Source organism: Dreissena polymorpha, chromosome 1, assembly GCF_020536995.1.
Source record: "Dreissena polymorpha isolate Duluth1 chromosome 1, UMN_Dpol_1.0, whole genome shotgun sequence".
Lineage (NCBI taxonomy): Eukaryota > Metazoa > Mollusca > Bivalvia > Myida > Dreissenidae > Dreissena > Dreissena polymorpha.
The window spans coordinates 11,243,808-11,266,556 of NC_068355.1; the positions used below are offsets into that span (position 1 = coordinate 11,243,808).

The following is a 22,749-nucleotide window of genomic DNA, read 5'->3' on the forward strand; positions in this document are numbered from 1 at the left end:
TAACTCAGAAATCTATCACCTGGAGCATAACTCAAACTGGATCTGTCAGTCATGTAGGAACACTCAAGCACCAAAAATCTGATCAACATCTGCAAGCTTTTACAAAAGTCTGGAAAACTGTTTTTCTAGAGAACATTTTTAAGTCCATGACCTGTAACTTTGCAAAAATGAATGGACCAGAATGAAACTCGAACTTGATCTGTAAGTCAAGAACATAGACTAACATATAAAAAATCAGGTAAATATCTGAGATGGTTTAAGGAAAAAACTCAAGAAACAGAATGGCGGATGGACAAACGGATGTACGGATAGACGCATAGACAGACAGTGTGACTGCTATATGACATCCTACCAGGGGCATTTCATCATTGTTGCATGCACCAGTGTATCTGAGTTGACAAAATCACTCTTCAAGTACACATGTATGACTTTAAAAAAAGTTGAGGCATCAATAATCAATTACGTGATTGAAAGCATTATCCCACTTTTTTGTATAATATGCTAATATTTCCGATACATAACTATCATTTTGTCATGATACTTAACAGCTTAACTGCCCACACCAATACTGTTTTATTAATATTTTTGCGTACATGTACTTAATTTGAGTTTTTTTAATCAAATCAATTCCTAAGATGTGTTCACACAGTTACTGATTTGCTCTTCTAATATGCTACTTTGTAAAGATTGATATATGTAAGTTTTTCACTTCTTTATTCAAACAATTTACCTTAGATTTACATTTAAAGTGAGTGTGCATAACAATAGGATTTTTTTTATTCCAGAACAAAACATTTTATTCAGTTTTATTTCATTTTTGCGAGATCATTTTAACATAGTTATTAGAATTTGAAATTTATGTCTTTTGCTGTTAGTTTAATTATGAACTTAGATATATATCTTATACATTTATGCATTTTGTACTATTTTAGAATTATCGCCCCCAGTGTCAGTAAAATTAAGAAAAACAAAATTGCAGAAACGCAACCAGCAAGAAATATTATTGCAAATAGTTGTCAAACACATTCTAGCCCCTTATCTATGAAGGAGGTAAAGATATGAGATGTGCTGCCAATGCAAATTGTTTCCTCCAGTCACATACAGGGTGATCATTATATGGCCAGACTGTCATGCGAAAAATTGGTCTTATGCCATATGCGTTTCCTATGACCAGCCTTGGTATTGGCATAGTCTTGTCCAAAAGAACGCTGTTGGTTAAAAAGTCATGCAAGATTTTTTTAGTCTCAATAATGGACAGCCAAATAGTGCCATCTATAATCTTGCCCTTCTTTCATCAAGGGCGACTCTCCAAGCGATACACGATATTTTGCAGGACAGTCGTGGGGAAGCACCATATTTTGCGTGACAGTCGCGGCGCTGCACGATATTTTGCAGGACAGTTGCGGGGAAGCACGATATTTTGCGTGACAGTCGTGGGGATGCACGATATATTTAACACGATATATTGCCCTTGTGAAGGTAGCCCAAAAGGCGATATATCATGTTAAATATATCGTGTGTCGCCATGACTGATGCGCAAAATATTGTGCGTCCCCGCGACTGTCGCGCAAAATAGTGTGCGTCCCCGTGACTGTCGCGCAAAATATTGTGCGTCACCGCAACTGTTGCGTATCGCATCGTGTGTCGTGTGTCGACCATGATGAAAGAAGGGTGAGATAATAGATGGCACTATTTGGATTCCGTAGTTTTCCACTTACCAGCTAGAAAGCAGACATGAATGCTGCTCTGGAGCTAAGCTGGCCACATATGGTATAAAGACCCATTTTTGAATAATGTGGGTTACATTTTTTCAAAAGGTCAGGGTAACATTATTTATAACTGAATTTGTAATCACTGGGGTTATGAGTCATATTACTACCGTATTCGAGAGATGCACAATATTTCTGCCATTAATGGATGTAAGGAAAAAGAACTTTAAAACAGAAGCATTTAAAAAAAGTATATAAATAATACAGTACAGCCAAAGCGAAACAAACGTATTTCGCGATCCGCGGCGGCAAGGCGAAACGAGTCGATGCCGCGTCAGTCGTTGAAGCCGCGTCAGTATGCGGCGGCAAGTCGCATTTCGCCGCGAAACTTCGCATCTGTCCGCCGAGGCATGCCGCGGTCCGCGACATGATGCCGAGTCGATGCAATCATGAATATATTTTTTTTTAATTATTAGTTACATGTAGTTAACAAATTTTGAAAGAACAATTATAATAATAATTAAAATCATAATAAATTTATTGTGCGCGGATTGTATTAGCATATACATGTAAGCATAGTTAATGTGTCTGGCCAATTATTAAGTTTGTTTCCCGCCCGTAGCGTATGTATTTCACACATAAACAAGGTCACGTAATTATGTTTTCGCACATACAAGTGGTCAAGGCTCCAGCATATGGTGGATTTATAAATTAATTGCATGTTGATTCCGCCATTATATTTTAGCTGAGAAAATTAGCAGTTTGAAGCCACATCAATAATCAAGACGGTGACGACGTATTTGTAGTTTTGTTAATTATCAGCTTATAATAACTATTGTTTGAATATGCGTATATAAACACGTTTTATTTTGTTCATATTATACAGTTAATATCGCTACTAATTACCCGATAATCCCGTATATTCCAGTTTTAAAGCAAATAAATATTTACGATACACAAACATTCTCGATATTTCCTTAAGTATCAAATACATTTTGGCATTTGTTACTATTTATAGAGATGATGAAATAACGTCTAATCGGGGCGTTTTTTTTCTCCACTGAACACGCGATTTACGCCTGACGTGATGTTCATGTATTTATACAACACAAAATACACACAAACTTTCCAAACGACGTTCTACATGTCTGCATAATTTTCGCGCGCTTTTTATGAAACAAAGGATATTTTAGCACTGTTTATTTGACGCTAGATTTTGCCAAAGGACGCGTTAGCATTAAAATTCGGAAGTGTGTTTCGGATTACAAATTTAATAATGATAATCGAACGAAACATAAACAGTTGCGCGTAATTAATTCTACGCTACACATACATGTATGTACATGTAGGTGGATATCTTTTCACTCGATCCGCCGCGTACGTATGCGGCGGATTTACTCCGCGAAAGTACGCGAGGTTAATACAGACTCGGCGTCGTTGCGCGGATCGATGCAGAGTGCCACGGCGATACGCCGCGTGAACACACGATTCGGCCGCCGCGGACTAATAATCTGGCCGTGGCGTAGCCGCGGATTATGTTTGTGCTGCTTTGGCTGTACTGTAGATACTTTATGCTTAACTTTTATTCACAGGCTTTTTTTCATTTTAGAAAATGTGTGCTTTTTACTTTTGATTTATCCAAAAGTCTAAAAGAAATTATAATCTGTTACTGTATGTTCATTTGGGAAGTAATTGCGTTTAGTGGCAGTTGCTTGCATTACAATGCATTTTTTCTTGTATCAGTGTTTTTTACACCATTTTTGAAATGGGGCCATTATTCCCTTTTGATTGGGAAATATCTCATACTTTTGTCTACAATTGGGAAATTAATGTTGTTGATTTTATGCTTAATAATACTTAAAAATTGACTTTAAAAGTGATTTCAGTATTGTATTTTCTATGGTTCAACTAAAAGAGCTGGATTTGGAGATCATTGACATGAAAAGACTAATTTAAAAAAAAAATTTGGAAACCTTCAATAGGGAATTTTTAGGTCTCATTTGGGAAAAATGTTTACTTTATTCCATTGGGAATGGGTCCTCCTAACGGACCCAAATTTGAACGAAAAAGCAACCTGTATACATTGTGTTTGAAAAAAGAACTATCTGAATTGAACAAGCTTTTCAAGTGGGAAAAGACATGACATTTCATTACACAAACCATTCAAACTATAATATGTTATCTAGGTTAAAGGCGTTGTTGACAATTGGTTTGTTTATTATAAACAAGGAGACAAGGAGATTGTTTTAATTTAACCAATTGATTTGACTTCCCTTTAAACTAGCTTTTAAAGATAAATTTCCCAAAAAAGTGAATTTATTTTTTCCTGAGGAAAATTGTTGGTTCAGTTCATCAATATACAAGCAGCTATTTATAATAATAAGGATATTATTTTTAAAGCACTTTTAATAGGCTTATCTCCTTTGTTGTGTGCATGTAAAATGACATTAACACTGCTAGAGAGGTCTGAGACAAAATTGGTAACTACAACAACAATGTGTTAGTGTTTGCATCCTGGATGTATCTCATGTATCTTAAACATCATGGTATATATAGAACGATTCTGTTTGTCACTTTTGTGTATGTTTTGTAAATTATAATTATGTCGTTTATAAATCTTTTATTTTTTAATTTTTATTAAAGAAAATATATCATATTGAAACTCAATTTAATTTTGACATAGGTGATACCTATAATGCAATAACTACTAGGAAAATATGTTTGCCAAAATTACCGGAACTAAACTGGTTTGACAGTAAAAAGTGCTGATATACATTCAATTCCAGAAAAGGATGTTTGCAATAAAATATATTAATGCACTTGCATACTAATTGACAGTTAATGACAATACCATTGAATTCAAGTTTGTTTGATGATAAAATAACGCTGATATATATGAGGTATGTTGGACAAATTATGTTGATTTATGTGTCCATTGGTATGATTTAGGCATAAAGTAGGAGACATTTATGACACATATAAAATTAATGATATGTAATAATCTGTCATATTTCAACAATGTGCTGGTTATTTTTAGGGTTTGGGGGGAGAATTGGTGTAAAACCCAGTGAAATGTATTTTCCATACATTAATGAAGCTTAAAATGGTCAGCTACAAGAAGAGCTACAAGAAGAATCCTTCTGATTAAAGAAATCAACTTTTTAATAAATATCACATTTTATTAATACCATTTTCTAAAATATTAACACTTTTATTTTTATTTTTGGGCTATAACTTGGTTATTTGATAAGTGAACTTCATAGTGTATGTAAAGGTTATCTCTCATGCTAATTAATTGTAACAGCAATCAATCAACTCAATGTGCTGTTTTGTACCTACCAGTATTTGTACAGCAATCAATCCTGCAATTTGCTGTTGTATTCCTTTTTGTACAGCAATTAGCCTAATGTGTTGTTTTTTTACCTATTTGTACAGCAATCAACACAATGTGCTGTTTTTTACCTCTTTACAGCAATGAACACAATGTGCTGTTTTGTACATATTTGTACATCATCAACCCAATAAGCTGTTGTGTACCTATTTGTACAGCAATCATCACAATGTGCTGTTGTGTACCTATTTGTACAGCTATCAACCCAATGTGCTGTTGTGTACCTATTTGTACAGCTATCAACACAATGTGCTGTTGTGAACCTATTTGTACAGCAATCAACACAATGTGCTGTTGTGTACCTATTTGTACAGCTATCAACACAATGTGCTGTTTTATACCTATTTGTACAGCAATCAACCCAATGTGCTGTTTTGTACCGATTTGTAAGCAATCAACCCAATGTGCTATTGTGTACCTATTTGTACAGCAATCAACCCAATGTGCTGTTGTGTACCTATTTGTACAGCTATCTATTCAATGTGCTGATAATTGCAAAATCTGGCTCCTTGGCCTATAGTTATCTCATTTCTTATTTTTATTTATTATTTATACTTTAATTATAAAATTCTATATTTTTTATGCATATTCAAATAAATTTGTGTTTCCAGAAATAAAGGTTATGCAAAGTGTTTTCAGCATGCAGCAACCAGTGTCATTAACAGTTAACGAAAAATAAATTGCTGGGCTTAAATGCAGATCAATATGTGACAATTTGGATCTTTTTGTGATAAATATTTAAAAGTTATTTTACATCCTCATCGTCATTGAGTTTAAATGTTTTCTTTATTGGCCATAGAACTTATACATTTGTTTTCATAAAAAATTAATCAATCAATGAATGATAATGATATAAATATTAAAAAATAAAATTATGCGGAGTATCAATTTGGCTCCTGAATCAACATCTATTATAGCTTTCATTCAAGAATGTGTGCGCTTTAGTAGCTTTATGGGACTTGTTCACAGATTTTTTTAAATATCATGAAATTGATTTACTGGTAAAACTGATATCACTCGAATAGTTAGAAATACTAATAGTAACAAAGAAAACAAGATGTGTTTGTGAAACACTATGACCCCCCATATATGACATTTGACATTTGACCTTTAAGGATGACCTTGACCTTTCACCACTCAAAATGTGCAGCCCCACATGCATACCAAGTATAAGTTGCTATTTTCAATATTGCACAATTTGACCTTTGATCTTGACCTTTTACCTTGAAGGATGACCTTGAACTTTCACCACTCAAAATGTGCAGCTCCATGAGATACACATGCATGCCAAATATCAATTAAGCAAATAATATGCCCCCCTACTGGGAGACATAAAAATCTGTGATCTCATTGGGTCTCGAACACAGGACCACCAGTAGCATTAAGCGAACTCGCTTCCACTAAACTAAGTAGTCTTTTAATTGACATCTGTACAGTAATTGAAACACTGCATAGCAAGTAAATGTTTGTGCTAAATTATCCATGAAACATGTAGCAAACGCTTTTACAATTTTCGATTATTCTCAATTAACAAATACAGTCCACTCTCGTTATCTCGACATCGGATATCTCGATATTCTCGATATGTCGAAGTAAGCTCAATGTCCCATTTTTTTCCTTCTTTATCTATATAAATAAACATCGCTTATCTCGATTTTCGTTATGTCGAATAATTCAATATGTCGATATAAAATTTTGTCCCGAGTCCCGATTTATCATGTTTTTACCGTGGTTTATCTCGAAGTGCGAATAACTTTTCCAGTGTCGGCAAAAGGTGAGAAACTTTGTTTTTGATACTTCACCGTCCCGCTTCGCCCGGCTGCTCCCGATACTGTGCGGTAGGAAATTCATCCGTTAATTGCATCAATGATCACACGTGTGTAATGTCGTTAGCCATTAACACTTGATTAAGGCCTGTTACTTTAAGTGTCACTTTAACATCAATTAACTACAATTATAACACAGCCTGCCGAAAGGCCGAAAGACTAATTGTTTTTACAAACAACATTCCAAAATGCATTGAGTTATATTTTTGCGTTTACTCGACAGTTTAGAAAAATTATAACTGCATGTGTTCATGCAATTCTGTAATACTTAAAACGTCATTTTAAGCATTTATATAGCAAAATTAATCGTGCCTCGTAAAACGCGTATATATCAGGAAGAGAGAATTATGCCCCACGGTGACGGCTTTAGTTAGATCACTTAGCAGGTATTAAGATGTTAAAAACAAGGTAAATTTTCATCTCATTTTTTCTTTGAAAACGCCTAATTGGATATCTCGAACTCTCGTTATCTCGATATTTTTTCTTGTTCCCGCCGACTTCGATATAACGAGAGTGGACTGTATACATTTTTAACATTAATTCTAAGTAAGGCATATTATTATGCTTGTTTTGATATAATGAATATATTCTTTTTGAATATATGACTCTTTTTTTCATTGTCATTATGCCATCTATTTTGGACTAGGTTATCTAATTTTTGACCACACTTGAACTGATTCAAACATGGTCAAGATAAAAAAAATTATACTCTCAACATTTAGCCGATTGATAAAATCAATGCTGATCTAGATTGGTAACATGATTTTTCAATATTTGACCTGGTGATCAAGTGTTGAGACAAGTCCTATCCAGATTAAAACTTAGATATTGTCAAAGTAATATACTGGCCAAGTTTCATCAAACTTGAGTAATAAATGTTGCCCCTAGATGGTAACATGTTTTTTAAGTTTTTAACTGGTGACCTTCTTTTAAAGCAAATTACCCAATATGAATATTCTGATCCAGTTTCAAGACAAATCATAAATCTAGAGTACTAACGAGGTCTGTCCATGATCTTACCTGGTGACCTAGTTTTAAGACATCTCTGACCCAGATTCTTATTCAGCCTAAAAATTGTCAAGATAAACAATCCGAACTAGTTTCCTCAAGATCAAGTCCTTAAAATATTTTTTCAAGAGGGGAAACTATATTTGACCTAGTGACCCTGGTTTTTAACGAGCCTGACCTACATTCAAACACAGAGTTGTTATTCTCAAGATAATAATACTGACAAAGTTTCATTAAGATCGGGTGACAAATGTTTTTTAAGGATGGTAACATGGTTTTATCTCTGATTTGACCTTGAGACCTAGTTTTTTAACATATGACCCAGATTCAAATAAGGCCTAGATATTTTCAAGATAAACATTCTGACAAAGTTTGATCAAAATCAATTATAAATGTATGTTTTTCTAGAGTGGTAACACAATTTGACACTGTGACATACTTTTTGAATGTATGCGATCCAGATTTTAACTTAGTCTAGAAATTGTCAAGATAAACATTCTAACCATTCTTATCAAGATTTATCCATATATATGGCCTACAGAGTGGTAATTAGGTTTTTCTTACATTAAACATGGTGATCCGGTTAGATAAGGCACATAACCTAGATTCAAGCTCGACCTACATATTTTCTATAAACTTTCTTACCAAGTTTCATCACGTTTGAGTCATACATGTACCCTTTACAGTAGAAACAAAGTTTATTAGATTTGACCTAGTGACCTAGTTTATGGATGCTGATGATGTAGATTTAACTTAGCCTCAATATTGTCTAGATAAACATTCTGACCATGTTACAATAAGACTGGATTAAAAATGTGACCTGTAGAGTGATAAAAAGCATTAAATTGATGATGCACGCCAGACACCATACATCAAACTAGAAGGACGCCAGACATAGGGTGATCGCAAGTAGTCTTTAAAAAACTTAAACAACATTTGCATAGATACAATCATGCCAACAAATGATGAGAATTATATCTACATGTTCTGATTGTTTGTTGCTATTGCTTTTAGTTATTTGCTTTATTTTGTTTGTTGTTTTTTCTTAAAATCCATGTTATTGTCCAGTTTGATTGTTTTCAAATATAATCATTTAAAATACTAGCCCATTATTTGAAGAAATGGTTTTCATGAGTTATGGACCCTTACTCATTTCAGTGTGTCAGTATTTGTCATGACTTCAAATATATATATGAGAATTTGCTTAAGATATAGAAAGCTTCGATTTGAATTAGTATTTTACAAATTTTGCTTAAACGACAGAAGCTATTATTTTAAGTATGGCCTAAAGGCAAAACCTGTATTGCTTCTTTCATGGGCCTGGTGTAACTCTTTCAGTGCTGGAACCGAATTTTGAAGGCCTTTGCAAACAGTTTGGATCCAGATGAGATGCCAAAGAACGTAGTGTCTCATCAGAATCCAAACTGTTTGCTATTCTGATAGTATTCTTTGAAAAAAACAAACAAAATGCTAATTTTAGAAATTCAGCAGACGACATTTTAGCAGACCCATACATGCCATACGTCCCGGATTGTTCGGGACAGTCCCGGAAATGAAGAACTTGTCCCGCTGTCCCGGAAATCTGTCAATTGTCCCGGAATTTACAAAATCCATATATACATGTAACTTATCTTAGGCTTAACTGCACCTCGAATCTGTGTATATCTGCAGCGTCTCCATGAAAATACCTACCCGAATAGGCAGACTACACTACGTGACAAAATCGATCAATTAACATGGGTCCTGTTATCATATCGATTGTCTCACGTTCGCGGTCAAACCGAAAAGGCGGCATTGTTTAATGTGGTTGTTAATTGACTTTAATCTACTACGTCATTATTTCCCGCTGCGTAAGGGCAAAGGATAGTTGTTTACACATCTGAAGTCCAACATCGCTGAGTAAAAAATTAAAAGCAGTTTATGTTCGCACGTTTAACCCACAAAGAAGAAATGAGTGAAAAAGTAAGCATATAAAAACGTCATCCTCACTAGGTTTATTATTGTCTTGTTCTAAACCCCCAGTAAACATAACGTTAAAAATAATAAGTGAATTTGAATTGTGTTCGCCATGTCAAAACGCCCAGCAGATTCACCGGTCTCAATAACAATAACGCAGTGACGTCACCATCTATGTATAGAACGCTTACACTGAAAACACGTGGCTTGTATCTAGTAACGGAAGTAGTAATGTTTTATTTGACGTTAATAGATCAAGTGTATTTCGGATAGGCTTTCGAACTTTTGCAATTAACGATGGGAAACACAAAAAAAACGTACCAAAAATGCATATGTCTATAAATATCGCTACATTTTATACATGTCCCGGAAAATCGGCAAAAGTCCCGGACAATTTAACTCAATGTCCCGGAATTGGTCTGAAAAATTATGGCATGTATGGCAGACGACAAATTTCCCAGCATGCAAAGGGTTAAAATTAAGGCTTAAATTCATACATAACCATTGTTCTACTTTATATAATAGAAATTAGCATGTTATGATGAATGTTTATAGGTTAATAATTGTGTATATTATTAAATGAAAACAAGTCTAGTTACATGTAAAGTAATAAATTAATATGATGAATGTGGTGCAATATAAATTATTTAATAGGGCACCTTCAATGCTTGGTATGAATGTCTTTTTTATACTATAAAAGCCAATGGTGTTCAATTGTTTTTAGATGAATTGAAATGAGATTGGACCTTAAAGGTTTAGTTATGTTTTATATAATGTGTTTGTACACATACAATGACAGAAATAATAAGTGTTATTTTACTTAAAGATAAAATTATATGCATAAAAACAGTACCAATAATTCTTTTTCCATTAACTTTTCTTTAATTTTTGTAGTTTACATTTGAGGAAAAGGAAATTATAAAATTGCATTACTGTAAATCCTATATTGGTTGGTAAAATAACTTTATGAGAAAACTTAAGTGATTACTCATTGATGTATTAGTCTCATTAATCAATTTACCATATAGTAAATCGAAGAAAATGCTAATTTTAGAAATTCATCAGACGACATTTTAGCAGACGACAAATTTCCCAGCATGCAAAGGGTTAAAAGACATAATGAACACTGACTAGAAACCTGTTTTAAATATGACATCAGTAAAAAACAAGAAACCATCGGAGACAGGTGATGCTCCCCAAAGGTTTTTTGGTCACAATATTGCTCTATATATTGAGATAAAAGGAAACGTCTTGAGGGCACAGTAGTTAGGGGGACAAGAATTATTTTATATAAAATTTCAAAGTGCCATAACTCTGTGAAAAATCATCCGACCAGAACCCGCTGATAATATGCACATCTCCTCTTGGTAGTGAAGCTTCCCATAAAGTTTCATTGAATTCCGGTCATTAGTTGCTGAGAAATAGCCCTGACAAGAATTGCACTATATGTACAGTTAATGGAAAATTTCAAAGGGCCATAACTCTGTGAAAAATCATCCGACCAGAACTCGCTGATAATATGCACATCTCCTCTTGGTAGTGAAGCTTCCCATAAAGTTTCATTGAATTCCGGTCATTGGTTGCTGAGAAATAGCCCGGACAAGAATTGCACTATATGTACAGTTAATGGAAAATTTCAAAGGGCAATAACTCTGTGACAAATCATCCGACCAGAACCCGTTGATGATATGCACATCTCCTCCTGGTAGTGAAGCTTCCCATAAAGTTTCATTGAATTCCGGTCATTAGTTGCTGAGAAATAGCCCGGACAAGAATTGCACTATATGTACAGTTAATGGAAAATTTCTAAGGGCCATAACTCTGTGAAAAATCATCAGACCAGAACCCGCTGATAATATGCACATCTCCTCTTGGTAGTGAAGCTTCCCATAAAGTTTCATTGAATTCCGGTCATTATAGTTGCTGAGAAATAGCCTGGACAAAAATTGTGCACTGACGGACGGACACACGGACGGACGGACGGACAGATGAAGCGGCGACTATATGCTCCCCCCAAAAAAATTTGGGGGAGCATAAAAATAAAAAATTATAGTGACCTTGCCTTTTTACGATAAAAGCTGTAACTTACAGTCACACCCTAGTAAGCAGCACTCAACAACCTCTTTGTGTGCCCTTGTCTTTATTTGACATATCCTATTTACATGATGAACATTTGCGGTAAGATAATTAGACAATTGCATAATGAATAATCAAGTAACAATTCAGATTAGGTAGGACAGCGGTGTAACAGCTGTTTAATGCTTTACATGTACAAGTGGGATACACAAAAAAGTATAATTAAATAATCTTTTTTTAAACCCGACAAGTATTTCATGCTCAGGTCATTTTTTTCTGTACAATGAATTATTAATATTGCTATATTGTGAAATACTTTTTTCACACAACACAACATTAACACTTAAAAGAATGTTTGTTTATATTTGTTAATGTTTTCACAGAAAGTGCCAAATGATAGTTGTTTCTGATTTATCATAATGATGATGGTATGGTGTAAAGAAGGGGAATAAAATAAATGAAGAGTTGAACAGAACACAAAACACTCCTTGTTGTGTTTGGGTAAACAAACGTGAAGTGTAACGCATATAGTGCTGCAACAATACGCCAAAAACCGTATTGCAATATATTGTCAGTTCAAAAACCCGTATTGCAATATATCGCAATATATTGCTAACTTGTACCAAAATTATAACTTGCCAATTACCCAATAATCCCATAAATTCCAATTTTAAAGCAAATTCTGGTAAATATTTACTATAAATGTGCTCAAGAATAATAAGAAACACAAACATTCGCAAATTTTCTTAAGTATCAAATACATTTTTGCAATTGTTACTATTTAAAGATGTGATGAAATAACGTCCAACCGGGGCGTTTTTCCCACTGAACACGCGTAATTCAGCTGACTTGATGTTCCCGTTTTTATACAACACAAAATACACCCATACTTTCCATGCGACGTTCTACATGTCTGTATAATTTTCGCGCGCTTTTTATTGAGACAAAGGATAAAGCACTTTTTATTTGACGCTATAATTTTTTATTGTCGCGTTAGCATTCAAATTTGGAAGCGTGTTTCCGAAATTCGGATTACAATTAATGCTCTAATCAGAATCGAACGAAACATTTACAGCTGTGCGCAATTAATTCAACGATAATCTGTTCAAAAGCATCGAATGAATGCTCCCATGTAACAACGCTACTCCTTATAATACACTTTTTAGAATGCTTTTTTTACGTAAAAAATAATTTACACTGCTTTGTTTTGTTTACCTTTTTATCATTATTTCGGATGGCTTTTCTGGTCGAAATGTGAATGAATTTTTGTAAAATTTTCGTACCGGTATGATGAAAATCATATCGCAATACAATATGCGGATTGCGTATTGCGGTATATACCGATATACCGGTATATTGTTGCAGCCCTAAACGCATATAACTTCAGTGGCTACTTTATTCTATACAACGATAGAAGCGATCAATGCCTAACAACTAACTAACCAAGATAAGAGGTCAACATGCAGTGATATAGAACTAGGGGGCCAAGCGTTGCTACGCTAGGCGTGGTGTAGAGACATTATCTAAATACACCACAAGTAGATATCTGGAATAATATGACATGGAAACGCCATGTTGACCAGCTTCGCGCCACGGAAATTCAGAATTATTCTGGTATAAATGTACCGGTTCTCACACCCTTAGAAACTACTTAAAATGCCGCGGACACAAGTCAGTGAACTTCAGCCGGCACCGAAACCGATAGAAATAAAAGAGTACCCGGATAATTGTAGTAATGATACGGATTTACGACTGCCAGAAAGACGCTATCCATTACGCAATAGAAAACCACCCAAACGCCTGCAGTACTAATGACACTGATGGTTTAATGTTAGTACTAATGACACTGATGGTTTAATGTTAAGCCAATTACGTTTTATAGTGGCATAAAGACATTCACTTTAGTTGGCAGGAGAGAAAGTTATCGGTTGTTTTTACAACCTGTGTCGAATTCAGACGCTCACAAATGTTCTTAAATTGCATGCTATAATGAAGAAAAGGTCATGCTTAGTTAAAGAGGTCATGAACTTGAAATGGTCAAGGTTTTATTGATTATTCAATATTCTAATGGTTAGAATTGTGTACATTGATATTTACATGTTAACACATTTGTTGTAGGTTCATTTTTATAACATGTATGATCAATGAAATTAAAAGGGGAGAATTGTGGTGTATTTAGATAATGTCTCTACGCAACGCCTAGCGTAGCAACGCTACGCCCCCAAGTTCTATATAACTGCATGTTGACCTCTGATCTTGGTTAGTTTTCCCACAATGGATGCACTTGCTGCTCTCTTTGGCATGTTTGTATTGCTTCCATTCCTTGGGTTTTGTTGAATGTCCAACTCAGTGAATGGGTTCATCGGCGGCTGCTGATAACTGTAACTCGGCAGCATCCTTATGTGCAGCTTCCATGGCAAGCGCTTTTTCTATGGCATTTTGCAGTGTCAAATCAGCGATAGACAATCACCTTCGCTGTATTCCTGCATCTTTAAGTCCACAAACGAACCAGTCCCTTAAATAATTGTTCAAGTTTGATCCGAACTCACAGAATTCTACCAACTTCCGAAGTGAAGTTACGTAACAACTAACACTTTCGCCCACTGCTTGATTCCTCTTGTGAAATCAGAATCGTTCCGCGATTATTAACGGTTTCGGGCACAAATAAGTTTGTGAAAGCTGACAAAGTTCCTCATTCAATTTCTCGAACAGCTTCGCTGGTACAGTAAGGTTCCTTAACAAACCCTACGTCTTTTCACCGAGGAGTGTTAAAAGTCCTGCCACTTTTCGTTCATTATCGATGTCATTGTGTTTATATCCAGAATTTCACGCAAAATCTTATTAAACGGATAAAATTCTTGAAATATAATCTACAAAGTTTTATCCTCGTCGCCAGTGTGTTGTGTTTGGGTAAACAAACTAAGTGTAACGCATATAATTTCAGTGGCTACTTTATTCAATGCTAGAAGCGATCAATGCCTAGCAACTAACTAACCAAGATCAGAGGTCAACATGCCGTTTTATAGAACTTGGGGGGCGGAGCGTTGCTACGCTAGGTGTGGCGTAGAGACATTATCTAAATACACCACACTCCTCCTTTACATTGCCACACTTTTCCCTTTTTTCAGCTGAGGGAGAAGTCACCTCTCTCAAATTTGAACTTAGGATGCACCCTGAGGTAGTGATAATATTGCAACATAATGAAAAGTTGTATGGTACATTAATCTATACACGTTCAGATCTTCAAAACAAAATATGTTAAAAAAATTCACACACTTTTTAGTCACTGTTTTTTATCTTTACAATTTTTATACATTTTTAAGACAAACATTGTCATGTGGTAGCAAACAACAGATTAGATATAATTTGAGTTTTTTTTACTTATATTTTCTCCTGTAATACATTCATGTAAAAGATCAAAGGGCTGAAGGCACTGCACTTGTTTTCTCTTTGAATGCATTTAATATTACAATCACATGACATGAAGTTAGACTTTTTAACATAGACCAATCAAACAGCCACAAAAAATGCAAACACCACTGTAATGTACTTTCAATTGTCTACAGTGGTGAGATTTTGCAAAAACATCAAGGAGGACGATGAAATAGATTTACAGATTTGAAATCTCTCATTTTATATTGGATTCAAACAAATTCCACTTATTATTACAAAGATGAAATAAGTTTAAACAAGAAATATCTTTTAAAAAGATATTCGACCTATAAAATAATAAATTAAGGAAAAGAAAAGTAGCCAAGTATTCAGCTTTACAATAACGACCCACATCATAAGCTAATTTGCTCTATACATGAGTGTACCTGTTGCTTTGTGTGAGTCTTACAAAGAATGAACCACAACATAATATAATAATAAATGTATTGGTATCAACAAGCATTGTCTCAAAGTCTCAAGCAAACCACATTTTAAACTAGAAATGGCGCGGCAGAGGCCGAAGCATATCCCATGCCGCATGTTTGATCCAGGGGGCCCCCAGGGTTGGTAATGGGGCCATGCATAGTTGAGATTGACCATATTGTCATAAGAGATGTTCAGTATCAATTGGAAGTTAATCGGTGTAGAAATGAAGAAGTTAATGTAAAATAACATAAAACAAGAGATGTGTTTGTCAGAAACACAATGCCCCCTACTGTGCCGCTTTGATTTATTTAAAAAAAAATCATATGGCAGGTTCATTAATTAACTCCCTTTAAAGCTTATTACTTCACTTGGATTTGTTTTTGTTTACCTTTGACCTTGACCTTGACCTTTCACCACTCAAAATGTGTAGCTCCATGAGATACACATGCATGCCAAATATCAAGTTGCTATCTTGAATATTGCAGAAGTTATGGCCAATGTTAAAGAACATAAAAATAAACAAGAGGCCCATGAGGGCCTGAATCGCTCTACTGCTATAAACACTGTGCAAGTTTGGAAAGAATAAGATGGAAACTGTGTACTTAATCGCGCAAACAAGGAGAATTTTTTCAAATTCAAGGGGAGATTATTGTGTACTTATTTCTCCGATACTGCTCATATTCAATAGGGTTCAAGTCCTCATTGATATAAAGATACTGTGCAAATTTGGAAATTATTGGATGAAAACTGTGGAATTAATTGCGTAAACAAGCGGGATTTCAAAATTTTCTCATATTCAAGGGGAAGTCATTCTGGACTTATAGCTTAGATATTGCTCTTTTTAAAAAAAGGTTTGAGTCCTCATTGATACAAGACACTGTTCAAGTTTGCCAAGAATTGGATGAGAATTATGGACTTTATCACAGAAAAAAACAGAATTTTCATTTTTTTTCTCAAATTCAAGGGGAGATAATTCTGGACTTATAACTCCGATATTGCTCATTTTCAATAGGGTTTGACTCATAATTCAGATAAAGACACTGTGCATGTTGGGAAATGATTGGATGTAAACTGTGGACTTTATTGCTTACACATGCCTTACTTCACAATTTTATCAAATTCAAGGGGAGATCATTCTGGACTTTTTACTCTGATGTAACCCATTTTCAATAGGGTTTGAGTCCTCATGAATATAAAGACACTGAACAAGTTTGAAAAGAATTGGATGAAAACTGTGGACTTTATCGCGTTAACAAGAAAAAGTCTAACGCAAGCACGCACAGACAACGGAAACCACGCCATGACATAAGCTCTTCAGGCCTTCGACCAGTAGAGCTAAAAATGAGTGAAAATCTCTGACCCGGCCCCACCCCAACCCCCATAACTTTTGATCAAGGGTTCAGACCAAAATTCCAAATAACGCAGGGTCGCACATATGCTCATAGCTACCATGTGTGTAAGTTTCAAGGTTCTAGTGCTTATAGTGTAGGAGGAGATAGTGGCCAGGATGGACGGACAGACGGATGGTCGGACGGAGGGACGGATGGACAGCGGAGATAACCACAATATCCCCATGTTTTTTTTAAAAACGTGGGGATAAAAATATTTGTAAGCATAGCTGTATAGTATATCATTGTCAATTGACGCCCAAAACATTCCATAATTAGTAAAATATGACTGTTCAGAGTGCTATCTTGATTCTAGGCAAGGAGTTGGTATGGACAAAAGCCTTTATAACTTGCAACTCCAGCAGTCAGTAGAATGGCATTATTGCAACAGTGTTTCAGTTGCCTTTGTTTTAAGTGGTTACAGATGCAAGGATGCAGATGAAGACTGTATGGTACAGTGTATGCTTTGATTTCTTCTTATATCTTAGCATGTTTTTAAAGGTTAGCATTAGAGATTTTTTAATTGCCATTGTGAAAATCAGGTGAGCAACCCAGGAACATGTTGCACCCCCCCCCTTTATTTGTATTGTCATTAAGATTTTATACTTAAAACTTGCTAATTATTTATTATTTTGTAACAAGTTGTGGGACATAAACAACTATCCCTGAAAAAATCTTACCTCCCACAGCACAGCTCCCGAATATGAACATGAGGATCGCAGAATCGTGGGGGATGGCATAATGACGACTGGGAATTGTTCTGTTTGTAGCGTTTCCACTCATATTCGCATATTCACCGATGTTTGTGGAGTTTTGAAGGACCTGCATTTTGATACTTGGGATTAGACAACATTTAATTACATCACTTCCTGTTTTACGTCATCGGATTTTGAGTACACATTAACACCAACAATTCTTAATACCGCACACAGCATACAGTGTAAATTGACCGGACAAATGCGAACAAGTAAAATATCTTGGTCCAAAACACCAAGTTTGTTAGTTTGTTTCATTCAAAAATACGAACAAACGATTATGAAACATGAAACATACGAGAATTTTTATCTTTAAAGACGTACGCGGCATTTACGTTTTTTGCAAATTTCATTTTACTACAATAACATCGGTCCCGCAACTAGGGTATGCGTTAAATTAAATACGTTATTGATTTTAAATACAATGTATTAACACCAAGAAATGAAATATACTTAAGCCAAGACAATCCAATACACCATTCCTGTCCCCTAAACTGCTCGATTATAACGGACCACCCCCCGGGGGGGGGGGGGGACTTCGTTTATGAGTATATAGGGGTGTGCCAAAAATATGGGGTGTGTTTTTTGACTAAAATTATAGATATGGGTATGGTTTTGAACATCTAAAAATATATATGGGTATTGAAATCAGAACTTTGTATATAAATGCATATAGATTTGAAAGTATCAGTATCAAAATGGGTATGATACATATATGAAATTTACAAATACAACATATAATAGCAAATTCAATAAGTATACTGTATTGATATGATAGAGATTACAATTCTAGTATGAAATGTGTCCACTTTATCAAATTCTAGAATTGAAATGGGTCCAGTTTATCCAAATTCTTGTATTGAAATGGGTCCACTTTCTCAATGGTATCGTATACAAATGGGACTGCTTTTTCAAAAATCTTGTATCAAAATGGGTCTACTTTATCAGAGTTCCGGTATAAAAATGGGTCACATTTCGGAAGTCTCAGTGGGACACCCCTACCCTAAAATATGGGAAGTTACCCCTCCCCCCCCCCCCGGGGGACCATCGTACATAAGTTGAACGTACTGAGATAATAAAAATCGATGGACATTAGCGATTTAAATTTTATCATATTTGGTCACGTTTAATATGTTTTATGAATGAAACGTTTGCTTATAATATCGATGGGGTATTACATTGATGTTACTAGTGGAATTCGTCGCCAATATGAGAATAAAAGTTACATAAACAACACAGTTTGGGGTTTAAGTCTATTCCATGCCAACTTCCAGTTTCGACGGGTAACCTGTTATTTCTTGTACGTAGTCGTATCATGTATTTTAGAAATGTATCTGGAGTTTTTACTATGTAATATTCAAAACCAAATTTGTCTTTAAACGATCTATAATTACTGCATTCACTAAAATTATTTAATATCTGAGTATGATTCGTTTATAAACAGATCGGTTAGTTTTTGTTTCATACTTTGAATGAGACAGGTGCAGTTCGGAAAATCACGAGATTGCCAAATATTCATCATTCCGCATTTAACATAAATGTTCCGTATACACTCAATCCAATCGAACTTAGTGCTTTCCATTGCATGTATATTACATAAAATGTTGTAAATTCGATGTGATGATTTAAAACACAGTGGATGGACTAATTTATACCAAAAATAAATAATTCTAATTGCAATATCAATTTAAAGGGGCCTTTTCACAGATTTTGGCATATTTTGAAGTTTGTCATTAAATGCTTTATATTGATAAATGTAAACATTGGATCTTAAAAGCTCCAGTAAAAAATCAAGAATAAAATTTAAAAAAGGAAAAAAGTAGCCGGTACCAGGGCTCGAACCAGTGACCCCCGGAGTCCTGGTATTAGTTTGAAGTAAAAACTCAGAAGCCCTCTCGGCTATTCCGCCAAGTATACACTACATAAGTATTTTATACTTTATATAAGAAATCTTCGTAGTTTCATAAATTTAAACGACAACAACAGAACTCTCCAAATTATTCAATCGTTTCGCGTTGCAACGCTTTATAAATTTTAGGTTTTCAAATCGTCAAAAGAAACATAGAATGGCTATATTGGACTATGGTAAATGTTCAGTAATAGTGTTTCTTCACAAATATCATAACTCAAACGAAAATTTGCGAATCTGAAACAACTTTTTTAAATTTTGTCAATTTACCAAACCGTGAAAAGATCACTTTAATATGAAGAAGTGAAACTCCAGCTGCAAGAGCAGTATTGCATTCTTATTATATACAATTTGTTTGCCCTTTATTTAGGGCAAATGACCAATTGCCAAAACAGTCAAAAACAGCACAATACGAAACAACATACTCACATAGAAGAATAAAGCTGGGGTCACCGCCTTGTAACGGTCAATGTAAAGCATTACTCCAGTTTCTCAGTCTATAATACACGATGCTGTATTGGCCTTAACGCCTAATATAATTTTCAAACATTTCAACTGTACTTTTTTCCAAAGTCCCGACATTCACAACCGTAGGACAGAATAGGCTTAAATGTTAAATAGATCAAATTTCATATCTATTTGTAAAGCAAAATTACTACCATAGGCGGGTCCCGGGGGGGGGGCGGGGGCGGACGCGGCGTACGCCCCCCCCCCCCCCCCCAAAAAAAAAAATCGCCAAAGTAAAGTCAATTCATATGATGTTTCACACCTAACTAGATCTAAATCACCCATTTAAACTTGTCAAAGACTTCAAAATCACTAAAATCTCGGAGCTTCCGGAGGGGCTTCACCCCCCATGGACCCCCAAAACTATAAACTATGCACTTTTTGGCATTATAAGAAGGTACTTTGATGAAAGTATATAAGGCGTGATATGTTCGAGAAGTGGTTGTCAAAGCCTTCAAAATCACTAAAATCGTGGAACTTCCGGGGGCTTCGCCCCCCTGGTCCCCCTTAACTATAAACTATGCCCATTTAGGCATTATAAGAAGGTACTTTGATGAAAATATATAAGGCGTGACATGCTCGAGAAGTGGTTGTCAAAGTCTTCAAAATCATTAAAATCGTGAAGCTTCCGGGGGGGTGCTTCGCCCCCTGGACCCCCTAAACGATAAACTATGCACTTTTTGGGCATACTAAGAAGGTACTTTAATGAAAGTATATAAGGCGTGACATGCTCGAGAAGTGGTTGTCAAAGCCTTCAAAATCATTTAAATCGAGAAGCTTGAAGCCCACCCCCCCCCCCCCCCACCCCCGGACCCCTAAACGATAAACTATGCACTTTTGGGGCATTATAAGAAGGTACTTTTATGAAAGTATATAAGGCGTGACATGCTCGAGAAGTGGTTGTCAAAGCCTTCAAAATCATTTAAATCGTGGAGCTTACGGGGGGCCCCCTGGACCCCCAGCAAATCGTTTAATATCCTCCCCCACCCCCCCCCCCCCCACCCCTAACCAAAAATCCTGGTGCCGGCCCTGACTACATTGATTGATCAGACGGTACATAGCTTTGGCTGCCTGTTCGGCAAGATTCTTTTTGTCTTTAAAAAAGAGACGCTACAATCGAATAAAATGCCAAGGTATTTATAATTCTAAACAACACACAATTGATGAGTGATCTGTTGTAACAGTTAGTTTCCATGTATCACAATATTGAGAATACACATTTAAACAATTTAGATCGTTAGGTGACTGTGCTACGACAACACAAATAGTTTTAATAAAATAAACATATCGTTTTTATTTGAATGGATATGAATATTTAATCCATCGACGTATCTTCTATTATGGAAATAAAAATTGTAGGTCATTCAAAAAGAATGAGAATAGTATGGGCGATACATTTACTCCTTGCCTTACCCCAAATAAACACGAAAAATAGATCTTTCGCCATTACACATGACATATGATTTGGCGTTATTGTCTATAATTTTGAAAATATTTAAGAACTTTCTTCTTTTACTGTGCTGGTCTAGCTTATACCACAATACTGACCTATTGATCGTATCAAATGCAACTTTTAAATCGATACATGCACATAACTTTTTTTTTTCGTATCACGTAATTGCAACAGCAAGCATGTGTCTAATTGGGGAAACAGTAGATATATTCCCATAGTAAACGATGTTTGTTTCGCAAGTTATACTAGTTTGAAACGGATAGATGTTCTTAACAATAACCAAATCTTTTATTGATTCATCGTTTATTAAAAACATTTAATTAAAATACACTTGACCATCTATCAATTATAATTTAATTAAATCATACATGTAATTGAAATCGTAAGGTAAATTTAATTTTATTCCTAGCACTCAATCGCAATACTTTTATCAATTTAATTTCTCAGGCAACTGCTAAAGATATCAACTTAAATGGTGAAGTGATGTTTGAGATTATTTACAAAATAGAATATAAGAAAATAGTCATCCGCGACACTCTGACACAGCTGGACCAATTGTGGATGGGGTTTTATCGTGATGCACGTGCAAATACATATATGCGAATATTATTATTTGTCCAAATATTGAATATATAAAAAAACAGTGAAATAATTTATTTGTTAGTTATTGATTAAACAAATAATGATTAAAAGACATCTGCAGACTAGTCGGTCGTTAAGCCATGTATTTAAACACATGCCTGTATAGCACGTGCAACACATGTATAATACACAAATCAGATAAGGGAAAACGAAATTTTGCTCTGCTTTCTAATTCATTCTAATATTGTTTGTTTTTTCTTTACCTGTTTGTGTCAACAAGAACTACTAAAGACACGAAGTGAAACCGTGTGTAGCATACGGGGACAAAAAA

At 35.1% G+C, this 22,749-nt stretch overlaps 1 protein-coding gene across 1 annotated transcript in view; it reads right to left on the reverse strand.

Moving 5' to 3' along the window:
• Nucleotides 1-18,062, reverse strand: part of LOC127871046 (sodium/hydrogen exchanger 10-like) — a 257,467-nt gene extending 239,405 nt beyond the window's left edge. Inside the window, exon 1 of the mRNA XM_052413666.1 lies at nt 17,893-18,062. Within this exon, the coding sequence (XP_052269626.1) occupies nt 17,893-18,040 (148 nt within the window). The 5' untranslated portion in view covers nt 18,041-18,062. The remainder of the gene's footprint in view (nt 1-17,892) is intronic.
• Between the last annotated feature and the right edge of the window lie 4,687 nt (nt 18,063-22,749).